Source organism: Podarcis pityusensis (assembly GCF_964106645.2).
Source record: "Podarcis pityusensis genome assembly, chromosome: 12".
Lineage (NCBI taxonomy): Eukaryota > Metazoa > Chordata > Lepidosauria > Squamata > Lacertidae > Podarcis > Podarcis pityusensis.
In genome coordinates, this window is record NC_138037.1 from 18,015,673 (window position 1) to 18,032,980 (window position 17,308).

Consider the following 17,308-nt stretch of genomic DNA (forward strand, 5'->3'; position numbering starts at 1 on the left):
ATGTACTAAGTGCACATTAGATGCATAGACTTTCTAAAATGAAGCTACATTTTTTATTAAAAAAACACATTCATATCAGCTTTTGCATTAGTGCATGCATCCTTGTTCCTGTATATATTCATTTATTTAGGGATTTCTGTTAGGTACCATTCTTTGCCATTTTAATTTTAGGTTTATGGGAAATAAAGGTGTGTTGGATGAAGTGTCTGTGTTGCTGCTATATTGCTTGTTGCAAGCCCGTGGAATGTTAGTTATCCTGAAAATGGGTTTTTAATGATTCATCCAGGAAAGGAAAGCTCTGAGAATGCTTAAGTATTTGGGGCTGCCTCAGTACTATTTAAGTCATTTCAGTAGTCAGAAAGCTTACAAATTGATTTTATACATACTTTTCTTCTTGTCCAAACAATAATTGGTTACTGCCTCAATTATATGTATTCCCAGATTTTGTATTGCTCCCGTGCATGTTTTTGCATTTGTCATTTGCAGATACAACAAGATTATTCCCAAATTGTAATAATGACTTTTGGAGATTTATAAAAGCTGCTTTATCAGTTAGATAGGTACTCTTATCATTACTTTGATTTTACAGAAGCCATCCATTCAGACATCTGTAGCATAGTATTTAGAATGTTTGGAGATATATGTAAAGAGATACAAACCATAGGCTATCATATTATACTTGAATTAGACTGGGGAATTTGTGTATGAGTTTGCTAATGAGAGAGAGAGAAAAATATGGGGCATGCAAACATAAACCAGCTTCATATCAGCTTAATTGTCAGAACTCCCCAACTAGAAACTCTGATATAATAATAATAATAATAATAATAATAATAATAATAATAAGAAGAAGAAGAAGAAGAAGAAGTAATGCCATTCCCAGTACATGCTTGGGGAGGGAAACCATAGTGGTTATATAATAAAACATGTAGTAGTGTTTTTTCCATATACAGTGGTACCTTGGTTTACGACCTTAATCCGTTCTGGAAGTCCGTTCTAAAAGCAAAGCGTTCTTAAACCAATGCGTGCTTTCCCATAGCAGTGAGGGACTCAATTTATAAATGGAGCACACTAAGCAGGAAGCGAAACATGTTCTTATTCCAAGGCAAAGTTCACAAACCAAAACACCTACTTCCAGGTTTGCTGCGTTCTTAATCCAAGTTGCTCATAAACTAAGCTGTTCTTAAACCAAGGTACCACTGTACAATGCTGTTGATCATTTCAAAACATATTATTATTTTCTCCTTTCTGCATTGGTGTGGAATTCTTTTCCTCCTCATTTCTTATTCCCATCAGTTTTGGTGCACTGTGATCTAACACATCGGGAGCCTCTTTGTATCAGAAAACTCTCCTCCATTGAACTCTCACGTTTTTATGGATGAAGAAGATCCACACTGTATGGAACACAACACTGCTCTCATACAATTACTCTGCATTATTTGTAAAGGTAGTTAGCCAGAAAAACGTATCTGGAAGATTAAGTGGAAGGGACATGTGATTTGAGTTTCCTGAAAGTGGTAGCAGGACCAGACCTCTTTCCTGAATAACATTATTCACTTTTTTATGAAGGTCAAACAACAGAAATATTTTAGTTTCAGGCAAGGTCTATACAAACTAGACCTTCCCCAACATATTCACCTGTCTACTCTGAGCAAGCAAGCTGTAAAAGGAGGAGAAGCTGTAGTCTCAGTTTTCCTTGTCCTCTCACTCTGGGTGAATGGACAGATTAGATTTAAAGGAAGAGGGAAAGTGAGTAGTCAGCAGTGAGGGGAAGACTTCCTGTCCAAAGCCCCTCCAAAACCTGGAGTAGACATTATCTAGTGTAGCCTATATCAGCCTGGTCACTTCCAGATGTTTTGGACTACATATTTCTGTGCTGGCTGGAACTGATGGGAATTGATGAGATGCATCTTTTCGCCCTTGCTCCTTTTATTGCTCACTTGCTTAACACTGGGTTGAAGAGGCAGGGAGAGCACCGAGAAGGAAATGTAGCAATCGGCAGTGGGCCATAACCTCTTGGACCTTAGAAGATGGACCTGCCATCAGCCAGGTTTGGCAGCATGCTCTGCAGAGCAGGATAGACCTACTTTGCTTCTTGTTTTGGTTGGTGGGGAGAGGGGCTTACACTTGAGAACAATTTTTTGGCGTTATGGGTTAATTGGTGGGGATAAAGGAGTGATACATGCACAGCCATAGGGAAGAATGGAGATTATGACCTTGTTGATATTTTCTATCTATCTATTTATCTATATATGAGATAACTGATAGGATTCCTTTCAGGTCTTAATATACTGAATGTCCTTGTCTGTTTTCTTCAGTCCTCCAAAGTGTGCTGATACTCACAAATACCATTAGTTCTTTATTTTTCCTGTCACTCAGTAATGCTACCAGGGATTCCTCTTTCCACATCCTTCACTGTGCTCAGGATAAGAGAGCTATCCTCCATCAGTGATGGATGTGTACATGACCAGGGTTCCCAAAGCTGTTCTCGTCTCCCATCAAATGCTGTTAGTTCAACGTGGTTGCTTCCTCTGATGTAGTCTTAGAGAAATTCATGCTGTGAGACTGCAATTCTATTTTATTTATTTTTAGTTTCAAGGTGGTTGTAAAATTTCTTCTGTCTCACAGAAAAGAATGTTAGGATCTTGATTCATTTATATCAGCAGGAAGCTTGTGACAATTTAATAAAGATCCCAGGATGAGTAAAAGAAGTTAGGTTTTATGGCACATTTTCTCTTGGGAAGAGAAATTGAGCAGGACTTAAAGAGAGAGAATATTGAATGGGGAGCAGAGCAAGGGGAAAATGTTTGCTTTCCTTTTAATCTGTTTGCTTACCTGAGAAGGAGCAATGGGGGATTAAAAACAAAAAACAAATGCATAGTTAGGAGACAATATGATGTCCTCAGTTTAATAAATGCATTGCTTTTGGGTAACAATGGATTTCACAAGGAGAGAGATCTTAGCCCTTGAAAGAATATGCCTGTTTCTCTAGAGTGGAATACATTATGGAATGTTATCTAAACTTGATGATAGCAAATGTCTACTTGCCTTAATTCACTGTGTGTATATAATATAAGAAAGCACAATGCTCTTAAATGCCACTCTATTCATCAGAACGTTCACTTAATTGTATACTTTAGATTTGTATAGTTTTGCCCTTTTTGTTTTTCTAAAATAGGATGCTTTTTAGTTGAATATGCAAACATTCCATTCTGTTTATCTAAATGTTTTACCCCACTTTTCGGAAAGCAAGGTAGAATAAGCATTGAAGATCAATATAAACCCACTCATCTAGAAACACAAAGAGCAGAGTAAAATAGCAGTCTGAGCTTCCCCACAGCATAAAACTTTTAAACGGCTTCAGCAGACCAGGGAGCTGGCAAAATGTGAAGATTTTCTGGTTTAAGTTAGGTTTACCGGTTTCACAGGCACCCGCAGAATTATCCTCCTACTAAAATCTACCCATTGCTTTCACTGCATGCATTTCATCTGGTGCTTAAGTCTGTCAGACAGCACTTAATTAGACTTGGCAATAATGTACTGGTGGTTTGGCATTGATTTTTATCCCCAAATGGTGCTACCAAGTTCAGCAAGATGGTGATCCAAAAACAGCAGCCAAGTGCCTTACCATCGGGTGATGGAATTGAACCAGTGTGGTTCCATGTACAGTGGCCAAGTGTGGTGTCAGAGAACCCCAGTGAGCATTGACTGATACGCTCTTAGCATCCGTTAAATAGTGGATAGAAAGGATAGGCACAATGTTTTACTGGCCTAAAATGCTGAACATGCTCTCTTCACGGGGAGGGATTATCTTCTACGTCTGTGTGCTTACCACCCCTTGAATCATTTATTCAGCAACAGTTGGGACCTTTATGTCCCTATTTGATCATTGAGATCACCTGCAGGATTGCTGGGCTATTGCCCCAGGCTGGTGAGGCTCATTTGACATCGACATGAAACTGAGCCATTAGTGTCATTACCCTAGTCCTGTGGAACACTTTTCTATGCCACTAGGCTTATGCTGCTAGTTAAGAATAAACATTTTCTGTAATAGTTTTCTGTAATTTTAGGTATTTGCGTCATTTTTATTGTGTGATAATAGCTATTGTAGATTGCTTGGGTTTTATAAAAAAATAAATAAATTGTGGTGTACAGGCATTTTTAAAATAAATAGTAAAATAATCACATAATATTTCATAATTTGTTTCTTAATGTGGATAAATTTAAGTTAGCATGTTAGGAGGACATGGTTTCAGTTCCATCTCTCTGTGTGTTTTGGTTCTCTTACTGGAGCCATTTCTCCATGTCCATTGCCTTACTGGTCCCAGGTTCTGCTGTGCTTCTGGGGAGAGAGAATGGAGTAATCTTTCAGAAAAGGTCTTCGCAGGCAGGTTGACAAGGGCCAACACAATGTAATGCAACAAGTATTTTGCTGCTCTTGTACACTAAATAGTTTCCCGAGTGTCTCAGTTTTAGATGACGTGGAGTCGTTGTTCGTATAAACTATGGATTCCAGTGGTGAGTGGGACCAGAGGCAAAAGGTGGCTGGAGACATGACTCTTATGTTTCTGTAGTCAGTAACATAACAGCTACAGGTTTCTAAAATATACACAGGTGAACATAAGAGCCTGTTGGATTTAGTCCAGCATCCTGTTCTCCCAGTGGCCAGCTCCCAGCCTGTGGAAAACCCCAAAGCAGGGCCTGAGTGCAACAGCACTCTCCCCACTTGCGATTCCCAGCATTGAGCTTTCAGACACAAGCTGCTTCCAACACCCGTCTCCATGATTTATCCTGGGAAGGACCTATTGTTGCCAGGTAAAAGCACTTGACGAGGGTATGGAGCAGAGGCAGTGAAGGCTGTGACCGTGGACAGAAGAGGAGAAGAGTTTGAATTTGATATCCCTCTTTACCACTATCCGAAGGAGTCTCAAAGCAGCTGACATTCTCCTTTCCCTTCCTCCCCCACAACATACACTCTGTGAGGTGAGTGGGGCCGAGAGACTTTAAAGAAGTATGACAGCCCAAGGTCACCCAGCAGCTGCATGTGGAGGAGTGGAGACGCGAACCCGGTTCACCAGATTATGAGACTCTAAACCACTACACCACACTGGCTCCTGGGGCTTGAATAGAAAGGCTCAAGTGGGGGCAAGTTTAGCCCCAGTCCTGAGGTTCTTCACCTGCGGTGCATAGGAGTGCAGTTTGAAATCAGTGGGAGCTTTGAGTAGACATATGTAGAATTGCAGTGTAATGTGCTCTTTGTAAGCATGCATTCTCAGAAGTAAGTCCCATTAGGAGTTCAGAGAGTCTTACTCTTTAGTAAGTAATTTTAGTATTAGATGCTTTAGGGTGGGCATACAAATCACATCACATTTTTCTGCCACTGGCATTTCCTTCTTGCCCTAAAACTAGTTGCTCCTGTTAACAGTATTTTACAAGTATTCCTGTTTGTTTCAAGCATCCCATTACAACAACCCTGTTTGGTCCCCCCACCCTTTTTGAAATTTGGATAATTTCGTTAAGCTGGTTGCAGCTTTATAGTATTGCTAACCTACTTTTACTCTAACCTCAAAGTGTCAAAACATTACTTTAAAAGCAGAGCATTCTGTCGGTATCTCATCACTTGAATAAGGCTTATTCTTTTCTTTTCCTGGAGGGTATACAAAAATATGACTTCTCAAGGTGATTTTCACTGGAATTGATTTTTTTTATATATAAGGAAAGGTTGTGCTGTCGGCATTGGTAAGTAACAGCTGAGATGTAGAAGATCAAAGTGGAAGCTGGAAATAAGAAATGTTAATTTTCAGGGAATGGGCGGCCAGTGAATAATACTTCAGGTAGGCAAGCTACTTGGAGAATAGAGAGAAGACCAGAGGCAATTTACAGTAATGGGTGTAGTACAAATCAAGGAAGCTTTGCCTACCAATCTTTATGGGATGGATTGTAATTGGATGGGCAAACTTCATATGAGTAGTGTCAGAATGTGGAGGAAATCAAGTTTGATACATTGGCTTCTGATCTTTTCAGTGTTCCCTCCCCTCCAGTCTTGATAAAATGAGGCCTGACTTGTTCACAAATTGCTTAGTATTGCTGTTTGACACAACAGCTTTTCTCTACCAGTGAATTTGGAGAATGAATTAATCAAAGGACTGTCATTGCCAAATCATGACCTACAGATGATACTTGCACCTTCAGCAACTGTGTGTTATTTGGAGGTATTCAGCAGATAGTGCATCTTCTAAGCCCTACAGTGTGAAAAAAGCTACACCCCCAAAAAATTATTTGTTCTCCATTAAAACATATGAATTGTGCCTTTTGTTTGCTGTTCCTCCACAACTGAATGAATACTAGTGACCAACCTGCCATGTAGCTAATGTGATAAAGGCTGCCCACTTCTGAAGTGTGTGCAGCAGTAGCAATGACTGGGCCTGGCTTTGCCATCTCCCGTAGTTGCTGTTGCCTAGTTTTGTTGCTATAGGGGAGCATCCCCAATCTTGGGTCCTTGGATGTTGTTGGACCACAACTCCCATCATCTCTTTTCATTAACCATGCTAACTGGGGTGATGGGAGTTGTAGTCCAATGATATTTGAAGATCCAAGGTTAGTGAATGGTACTGGAGGATGAAGATCTGTCACTCTTTGCTGTAGTCTTTTGTCACTATGTACCTCCTGGTTCTTTGAGTCAGGAAATCAGAAAAAAGGCTTGCACTTTTAAAGTGATGACGTCATTTTTTTCCTTGCTTGTGAACCAGTGAGGCCATTTGTGTTGTGTGGTTTTAGGTTATCCGCATGTATTTTATATGCATGTGGTCCATTTTTTAAAAGCACCGTTATGATGTGTGCACTTGCATGCATTTCTATAAGGAAATGAGGTCTGTATATGAAGGTGGAGATTTGCACTAGCCTGATGCTTTTTTTCCATATTCTGCATAAACAATGTCTGAAAAATATGCATGTGCACATAACATAACTTAACAACATAACAACATAACATAACAACATAACATAACATAACATAACATAAACATAACATAACAAAAAGCATTTAAAACAGGGGAACCTCAATTTAAATAATGGATAACCTCAGGTACATACCTATGTATTCTCAAACATGCCAAAACTTTGGTGAGTATTTTAACAAAAATCACAATGGCTGTAAATATTTACATCTTTCAGCACCTGGAAATCATAAACAGCACCTGGAAATCTGAACTAAAGTTCTAAAAACCACGAAGATATTCTGCAAAAGACAGCCCTGTCTGTCACACTCTTTAGCTTAGGAACTTAACTTCTCCTCTCTAGGCCAAACTAGAGCTGGCCTGATTGTTTTTTCAAGCAGAAATAGCTTGTGTTTGGGTAAGGGAGCCGGGAACTGAGCCAGAATAGGAATGTGATGTATGTGTAGACTTTAAACCAGAAACGGGGAACCTGTAGCCTTCCAGATGTTGGACTTTGACTCCCATCACCCCCAGCCAGCATGACCAGTGGCCAGGGGTGATGGGATTTGGTAGTCCAGCAGCATCTGAAAGGCCACAGGTTTCCCACCCTTGCTTTTCATCTTTGCCATAGTACCCAATCAGAAATGATTTTTCAAAATGTCATGTTTTCATGCCCCTGGAAGCTTTCCTTCTTGTATTGCAAATATGTGCTAGTGGTGGTGAAATCATATATTATTTTGTTAAAACAGAGGAAAGAAAACCATGGTACAAAACTTTACTACTTGGTGAAGTGATTGTCTGGTAGGGCCTTTATGATGATGATGTTGTTGTTGGCTGAAATACCCCCCCACACACCTTCATCCCTGTACTTTTCACACCCACCCATCCCCATAAGCACATAGGCAGTGGCTGGGAGATTCCAAAACTCCCAAAGTACATAAGGAGGAAATGCAAGGTACTTCTCCTTTGGCCACCCTCTGTGTTTCTCTCTCTTGACTAAACTGGCCCCTAATTGAAGTACACTTGGGTGATATTGATTTCAGTTAGACTGAAGTAATATGGTTTCTCCTAGACCTAAGCACACACACTATGTTATTGCGTTTGAATCCAATCTTCCATTTCAGGGCTCAAAGCAACATGTCAGAACTTGAATAGTACAAGCAGGTCTAACATTGCAGTTTCTAGGCATTAGCTCACGGTAATAAGAGCTCCTTGGAGATTTCTGTGATTATAAAAGTTGGCTTCACTGTGTTATCTTCCTTGACGTTAAGATACAACTCTCTCTGGGAAACTCTTGCCAAGTATTTTGTTGTTGCCAAGTTAATTAACCAGGAGAATCCCCACTAGTTTCCCACCCCTACATCAGAACTTTCCAAATGGTGGGCTGGGACCTACCAGTGAGTTGTGGGAACTTCCTGGGTGTGTTGTCAGGCTAGCAGCAGAAGATGGGAGCATTGTAGGATAGATATATGTGGAAATATATTGCACCTGGTCCTGTTGACAGCAATAATACAGTTTGAGTGGATTAATTTTATTCTCAGCCTAGATCAGTTACTGCCTGAATCTGGGACAGAAGCAAAAATAGATTATTATCTGTTTTAATTTTTGTTTGCATATGAATCAACTTCTTTAGTTGTCTTTATTAATTACTGTCTTTCTTTCTTTCCTCCCTCATACACAAACACTGCTCAAGTAATATGTGTTGCTGTATATACTGTATTATGGGTGCACTATTACCACAGTTTCAGTGTAGAATTATATTTTAAATAACCCAGTTTCCGTGGGGAAGGCCACTGCTTATTTCTCAGGGTCCAGTTGATCACCATAAGACCTTCAGGTCAGATAAAGCCTGCTCTTTAGTGCTCAATCAAAGCAAATGTCAATTTGGGTTTTCTGCAGATTGACATTTTCTGCTCTGATTGAGTGCTAAAGAGTGGGTTTTTCATGAGGAAAGCTCTGGACCATAAGATGGGCACCTGGACACGGAGCTTTATAGTGCAGAACTGGAAAGAGGAGAGGAAAAGTAAGTGTGGATAAGCCCTACGGCTTGAAGTAGCAGCTCAGCTAAAGGTTACTACTTGACCTCACGCAATACAACTTTCCCAACTGGCAAGCTGATTGAAAGAAACAAATGAGAGTTTCCCCTTTCCACATTTGTCCCCACAAGAAGTGATGGTCAAATGTTGAATCATTATGGGATTTAGGGCTGTGCCAGCTACCCTTGCTCCCAACATCATGATGGCATCCATGGTGTCCTTCTAGATTCAGGTAGGTAGCCGTGTTGGTCTGACACAGTAAAAATATATTAAAAAATATTTAAAAATTGTCCAGGAGCACCTTAGAGACCAACTAAGTTTGGTACGAAAGCTCATACCAAGAACAAACTTAGTTGGTCTCTAAGGTACCATTGGACATTTTTTTAAAAAAAATATTTTCATATATTACTATGGTGTCCTTCTGACATTGATCAGAAACACCTGCGGCAAGAAAGCCTTCACATATACAGGGGTCTGTAGATGTTCATTCCAAGCATTTAGATGTCAGGAGGAAGGCTAGCCAGCACAGTGGTTCAGTGCATGAAAATAACTTCTGAAGAGGGTTGACATATTGTGGGTTCACATTTTGTAGTTCTATAGTTACTGAATCCTTACACTGTTGCAGCAGTTCTAAAGAGTTACATTCCGTTCTAATAACTTGTTTATCAATTATAAGAATGTGGAAAATACAGCATTTCCCCCTTTTGTTATGCAGCAATAACAAGAACACATTTAAGGAGCTTCCATGATGATACAATTAAGCTGCAGTTACAGGAATCCATCAATCAAGCTGTAGTTACAGGAATCTATGTTTTTATTGCAGTTTTTCATTGTGCCTGGATGCAGATAGTCTGATCTCATACAAGGGTAGGAGTATCTCTCTTGAGAGTCGGTTAATGAAGTGATATTGGAGACACACACTGTCAGGCAGTATTAAAATACTGCCATAGAATATTTGATAGCTCTTGTCATGTTCTGAGACGGCTCCATACCTTTTCGCACAAGCATTACCACTACTTGCTTGTTAATGTTACAGGTATATATGCAAATTATCATTGTTTGTATGCAAGAAGAAGATTGTTCCTTCACTCTTGCCTAGAGATGCAAAGACCTGGAGAAAAACTGTTAATGATGTTGATACAAGCAATTCTTAGAACTTTGAATTAATATATTGCTTTTAAATGTTGCTGCACATCTCCAGGTATTTCAAGATTCAGTCAACCATCTGGCATGAGTGAAGAATAGATTGGAAGAGATTTGCTAGCCAATGCAGCCAGGCTTCTTAGCCTGCAGCAAAAGTCCTTCCGCTAAACCATATTTTCACAATACATTTCTTAGCTCTAGCTAACATGCTCTGAACCAACAGTTCTCACTCCTCTTGGCTTGCAGTGATACTGACTACCTCCACTTAAGAAGTTTCAAACTTCAAAACACGGCCAGCTCGTTTATTTTTTGTCTGGCAGTACACAGAGATGTAGTTAGAAACAAGTAATTATGGACAAAAATTAGGATTTTCCCACCAGAGTGATTAACCCATGATGGGGTTCAGGAAATTGACTTTCCCAGGCAGATTCAGATTATCTGAGTGTAAGAGACATTGATTCTGATTAGAGAAATTAACCTGAGTTTTGATAGTATTTTCAAGGCAATACTTACTGGGATGGAGTGGGATATCCCGTATTTTTCCGTCTGTAAGATGTATAAGATGCCCCCTATTTTTGGCGACTCTGATTTAAGAAAATGGGGGGGGGGGGAGAGATGTATCTGTGTATAAGACGCCCCCAATTTTTTGACTTTTTTTTTTTTTTTTTTTGGAAAAAGCCCTAGTCTTATACACGGAAAAATACAGTAAGTGAAAAAAGTGTAGGTTCCTCCTCAGCTGAGTTTACATGGAATTGCTGTCTTATGCTTAAGTAGGTGTGACTGACTGACTGACTGACTGGTTCATTAATGCATATATATTTGTCATTTTTTGGATAAGCAGGCTTATTTCCAATACAAAAGTGCACATGTTGGTGCTATGAGTTAATTACACTTCAGCAGGCTCTGGTGGCATAACTGACGCTTATAGTTGGTTGGGGAGGCTCTGCCCTCCTGGCCTTCTGGGAAATGATAGAACTCAGGAAGCCATGTGAAACCTCTTTGGCAACTTCAGGTGGAGGTCCAGCACAATAAAAGGCCAGAGATGCTCCAGGTTGCTTATTCATTGGAAAAATGGTAGAAATCAGGGTTTCTTCATGCTAATAAGCTAACTCTTTGCTACTAAAAAGTGCAGTTTCTTACCAAGTATAACTCAGTATCCAAAGTTGTTGCTGTGCTAATACTAAAGTCTATGTGCCCTTGCTTTTTTCCCTACCTCGGCTGTTTTGAAAGTTTGGGGGCAATTTGGAATGGCGTATGATATAGCAGGGGTGGGGGCAACCCTACATATGCATGCATTGAAGTAATATGTGTTTTTTTTTGGGGGGGGGAAGGTCTTTATTCCCAGCCATGGTTTTCCATCACACAAAGCACTTTATTTGCTTTTATTTATTTCATTTTATTTTGAGTGGTATTGCCTATAGAAATAAAATCCCCCTCTGTAGTAAAGTAAGTTTTGGATGTTGGTTATGAATGAAACTATTACCTCAAAGTTCTGTGTTTTTTTAAAAATAAAAAGAATAAAAAGAGAGGGGTGGAGGAGAATTCAGGCTTTCCAGAGCTTCTTGGTTTTACATCTTTATTCTTGCCATCTCACATTCACTTCTATTTCAGCTGTCATATTAATCACCTGGCAATTGGGAGAAATGAGACCAATTTATTTGCTTTAAAAGTTTTTGCTGTGTGATCTTTGGCAAAATGTTTAAGCCTCTTTGTCTCTGTCTTCTGTTTGAGAACTCTGGGTAAAGGCACATTCCTACCTTGCAGGTCTGCTGTGAGAATAGCGTAATCAATTGTTGTAACTCATTTAAGATGAGAAGGTACAGAAATGTTCCCTCAGTATTTAAATGATAAAGTCAACCTCCCCTTTTCTTCTTTTCTGTGCTAGAAAATGGAAGTTACTTATTTTTAAGATGATAAAATTCTTTTTTAAACAGTCTCTGCCATGGGTTGTACTTTCAGACTCCTTTATTTGTGCACTTAATGGGTGCTGCTGCTCTTAAGGATTTTCCCCACCAGGACACTTAAATTATTTTCACCCCTGTGGGTTGCTGTAAAAAAATTAATTTACAACCATTCCGGCAATAGCACCTCCTAAGGAGCCAGGCATGAGCTTTGTAGTGGCTAACCTTGACTCAAGAGCAAACCATGGGAGTGGAAGGTGTTGACGCAATATCTAAGCGGTGTGGGAACAACTTTAGTAGTTGCAGCAGGAACTCCAATACGCATCTAAACGAACAGATTCTTCCATTTGGGCTATGATCCAGGTGACATGCTAGCACACCCCTTGATGTGAGTGCTTGTACTTATTGGTCCAAGTAGGGGAAACTGCCACCTGTGTTTTGTGTAGCTGCTCTTCTGATGCTTCCGTTTAGTATAATTCCTCTTCTCACCATTGGCCCTTTTGTTATTCGCAGCTTGTAGCTGTATTCGATGAGCAAGACCCACACCATGGAGGAGATGGCACCAGTGCCAGCTCCACTGGCACCCAGAGCCCCGAGATCTTTGGCAGTGAACTGGGCACCACTGCTGTGTCAGCCTTCCAGCCTTACCAAGCAACAAGTGAAATTGAGGTCACGCCTTCAGTCCTTCGCACAAGTGAGTAAAGGTTCCCGGTGCCTCGGCACATTTTGTCTTCATTTACTGGGATGCCAACTTCTGTTACCCTCTCATGCTGCTGGGAATATGATTCATTATGTGTCTTTATCAGAAGCTGATTAAAGTTCAGAAAAGGGGTAAATGGTTGAGGCAGGCAAGTAAATAAGCTTCTGCCTTTTTGGTTTTTAATACAGTGCTTATGAGCTGCTTTAAACACTCATAAACATGTGTGTCTGTTTGTCTGTTGCATCCCCAATTCCTAAGTAGCCGAGCATGAAAACTTGTAGCACAGTTTCCAGATTGTAGTTTCCAGAGTGGCAGGATTGACCTAGCAAGTGAAGATAAAAAAGATGAAAAAATGAAAAATTGGTCTATCGTACGTGCTTTGAGTTGCAAGAGACTATGAATATCACGGAGGTTGCTTGCATCACCTGGCAGTTAAACATAGCCCAATGGCACAGTGAGTTATATGCCTTTCTACCCCTTTCAAATAATAATAAAAAAAAGATCAGGGAGTTGTCTTCACATCTCAAGATCTGAATATGTCAAATTCAGGGTGAAAATAAGGACATGTTGCAATAGAGATCACATTAAAAGTTACTGCATTTTGCGCCCCATAGGACGCACCGGCCCATAGGACGCACCTAGGTTTTTTTGAGGGGAAATAAAGGGAAAAATTTTTATTTCCCCCCCAGGTGCGGGGCTGGAAGAACCAGGTCGGGGAACAGCGGGAAGGCGCGCTCCGCCTCCCCGCTGTCCCCCGAGCTTGTGGGGCTGGCGATGGGGAGAAGTGCGCTGAGCCCGGGACTGCAGGCACCTCTGCGCAGCCATCGGGAGCCGGGCGGGACTTGGTGCCCGGCTCCCGATGGCCGTGCAGAGCTGCACTGAGCCCGGGACTGCAGGCACCTCTGCACGGCCATCGGGAGCCGGGCGGGACTTCGCGCCCGGCTCCCGATGGCCGCGCAGAGCTGCGCTGAGCCTGGGACTGCAGGCAGCTCTGCGCGGCCATCGGAGCCGGTCTCCCGAGGGTTGCACAGAGCTTCCTGAAGCCTGGAGAGCGAGAGGGGTCAGTGCACCAGGCTTCAGCGAAAGCCTGCATTCGCCTCATAGGACGCACACACATTTCCCCTTCATTTTTGGAGGGGAAAAAGTACGTCCTATAGGGCGAAAAATATGGTATTTCCCTACTCTTATTTCACGCAGTACAACTTAGTGCTTGTTCTGATGTCATGTCACAATGCATTTGTTTGCCCATGCTACCAATCATTGTGGGGCAGGGACAGGGAAACTCACAGTATCTCTGTATCTGGGCATGGGGTTTCCTATTGGAGGAGGTGGCAAAGGAGGGCAAGAAATAAATATGGGCTCCTAATTTTGGTGGCATTCTGTTTCTTATCCCCTGGTCTCCCCCCCCCCCCAAAAAAAAATCTGGAATAAGTCTTCAGAAATCTGGAATAAGTCTTTAGAAAATGGGTTTAGAATATCGCTACATTGCTGGACTACTTAAACACTGGTTCATGACTACATTTCACTTAGTTGTCAGAAACCTAAGGTTGCAAGGATGAGCTGAGACTGAACTTTATTGCTTAATAAGCTTGTCAGCTGAGGAGTGTTGCCACCATATCATCTAGATTAACTTCCTCCAACTTACTCTCCATATGCTTTTGATTACAACAGCTCCGACTGGGGCTGATGGAAGTTGTAGTCCAAAACAGCTAGACAGAACTGCATTCAGAGAAGGTTGATCTAAGGTAGGCGTGGCCAAACTTGGCCCTCTAGCTGTTTTGGGACTACAATTTCCATCAACCCTGACCACTGGTCCTGTTAGCTAGGGATGATGGGAGTTGTAGACCCAAAACTACTGGAGTGCCAAGTTTGGCCATGCCTGATCTAAGGGAAGGGTTTATCATCTTTCTTGTAGCTTGACTCTACCTTGATTAAACAAATGGTTTGCTGTTCCCTAAGAGTTAAGTAAGGCTCAAATAGAAACTAATGAAATAGAGAATCCACACACACTTCAAAAATGTCATTGGACAGATGAGTGGGAAAGGTAACAGCAAACGCATGGTATGCTTCAATATTTCCAAAGGAATTCCAGGGATACAGCACTTCCCCTCCCTTTCCCCCAAACTATATCGCAATACAAAACACTACAAAAGTTTCCTTTCTCCATTGACTTTCCTAAGTGTTGTCATTCAGCGAATAAAACTGTTCACGTTACATTGATTAAAACATGAGAGGAAGGAACTTGTCCACCTCTTAGTCAACTCAAAATGCTAAGAACTTCTTACTGGATCACACCAAAGTCTATTTAGTTTATCATTCTATTTCTGGCAGTGATGAAATAGATACCTCTAGAACAGCCTTCCTCAAGCATGGCCAGTAATTGGGAATGATGGGAACTGTAGTCCAAAACATCTTGTTGGGTAAGGCTGTTGCGTGGCAAGGCCCCCAAACCAGCCCCTCGTTACAATAAAATTCACACTGACACAGAATTTTGGTTTAAGGTTATTGGGCAAATTTTAGGCCACAACTTTATTGATTACAGAAATGTGAGCGGTATTGGCTTAGGCATTGGCAAAGGACTATATCGGACTCCTGCCCGCTTTGCAGGAAGTCAGTAAGGGTAAACCACCCAAAGAGGAACCCACATTGGGGGAACCCCCCTGTAACTCTTCTCAGTGTCCCCAGAGACCTGGCATGGCCCTAGTCCCTCAAGCAGACTTTGGACAGGATCCAGGCCCTAGATTCCTTTAATGGAATACATTTGGTCAATGGAGGGGCAGGCGATGGCTGACCTCCCCTCCCCCACAAATCAATGAGCCAATGCCTAACCGCCAAACCTTACAAAGTTGTGATGATTGCTAAGAGGTGGGCGAAAACCAAGTGGCCAGTGCCAATCCGCCAAATGAAAAAATTCCTACCTGGCCCCAGTCCCAAGACAAGCAACCAACCAAAGTCCAAAGCAAGGCCAGAGGACATCTAAAATAAAGGGTGGGCGGGCGGGTCTTCGGCAGTGTGAAGCAAGTGCCTGACACACGTCACGCTGCCACTTTTATATCCCCCCACGATCACCCCACACATAAGTGATTGGCCAAGAAGTTGGGGTGATTGTGGTGCCACCCTGGCATGACAGCATTGCTCTGCCCATGCCGGGGGGTGGGGAGGAACCGGGCTGGGGGCCTGCCCGCAACCAGGACCATACTTAAAGATGATCCCACCTCTAAAATTGCACAAAGGGGGCACTCGCTATTTGTGACATACAGTGGTACCTCGGGTTACATACGCTTCAGGTTACATACGCTTCAGGTTACACACTCCGCTAACCCAGAAATAGTGCTTCGGGTTAAGAACTTTGCTTCAGGATAAGAACAGAAATCGGGCTCCGGCAGCACGGCGGCAGCAGGAGGCCCCATTAGCTAAAATGGTGTTTCAGGTTAAGAACAGTTTCAGGTTAAGAAGAGACCTCCGGAACAAATTAAGTACTTAAGCCGAGGTACCACTGTACTCTGATGTGGATAGCTTAGGTTGTTCCTTTACCAAATTGTGGATCCATGGATCTGCCTTACAGCTGAGGGATTAGGCTAGGGTTAAGCCAGACTTTTTATAGTCTTTCCTAGGTTTGAACCTTCATCCCCATTAACTGTCATGTGCATCTACTGCTTGTCCTCTATACTGAAAATGTTGCACATTGAGGAAAACTGTTCAAAGAGACTAACTTAGACAATGTATTTGCATGACATTTATGCTCAGGGAAGAAATGTGCGAAATATTTTGGCACAGATATCCTAGAAAATCAAAAGCAATGTTCTGTGTACCACTTAAAAGAATTTCTTTCCTTTCTTTGTGGAATATTTTTTGTTCTTCAGGATGTTGCACCCCGTGGGTAATTGGAGCCATACCAGCAACGTGATTTGACATTAAGGCAAACCGATTTCAAATACCTGATTTAAATATACTTTGAAAATAGAAATAATATCCCTATTGTATTTCCTTTTTAACTTGTGAAGTGAAGCATGGCATATAAATGGTATTCTCAGGATTTCAAATAATTACCTTCTTATACTGTTCAGCTTCTATTCAGCTCATAAAACCCATCCAGTTTCATGGTAGTTGCAGATCCTGATTATTACATGTTGACAAGATCATATATCTATTAATTAGATTGGAGATGGGATGCAAAATTGCTGTAATTATTGTAATTTTCCAGCTAATTGTAGGGTTGGTGGTGAATATTTTACTTCTACCAAATGAAAAACAGTATTCCATCCGAAATTGTTTGGTAGCAGTTGTAGATATTTCTCTTTTTCTCCTTTGGTGCTTTGCAATTTTATTATTCCCCACCCGCCTCCGCCTGCCCTGAGTATGCTGTTTCTAAGTACCAAATGGGCTACACCTTTTGACAATGCAGCTCATGTGGCAAAGCCTACATTTTGTTCTGCTGTTTGCATGCATCTGAGGGGTAACAGAGCAGCCTCTGTTTCGACGCACTGTCTAGGCGTATTAAGCTAAGGCTGAATGATCTGCTGAGATTTTCATCTTCCTTTGTTCAGGTTGCCTTGTCCCCCCCCCCCCGCCACTTTTTTGGTTTGTGTTTAA

At 41.5% G+C, this 17,308-nt stretch overlaps 1 protein-coding gene across 4 annotated transcripts in view; it reads left to right on the top strand.

Annotated features, from left to right (window-relative positions):
- Nucleotides 1-17,308, top strand: part of PARD3 (par-3 family cell polarity regulator) — a 543,662-nt gene that overhangs the window by 176,708 nt on the left and 349,646 nt on the right. For all 4 annotated transcript variants that reach the window (XM_080973988.1, XM_080973985.1, XM_080973986.1 and 1 more), the window contains one exon: nucleotides 12,529-12,709. In XM_080973988.1, coding sequence (XP_080830114.1) covers nucleotides 12,529-12,709 — 181 coding nt within the window. The remainder of the gene's footprint in view (nucleotides 1-12,528; nucleotides 12,710-17,308) is intronic.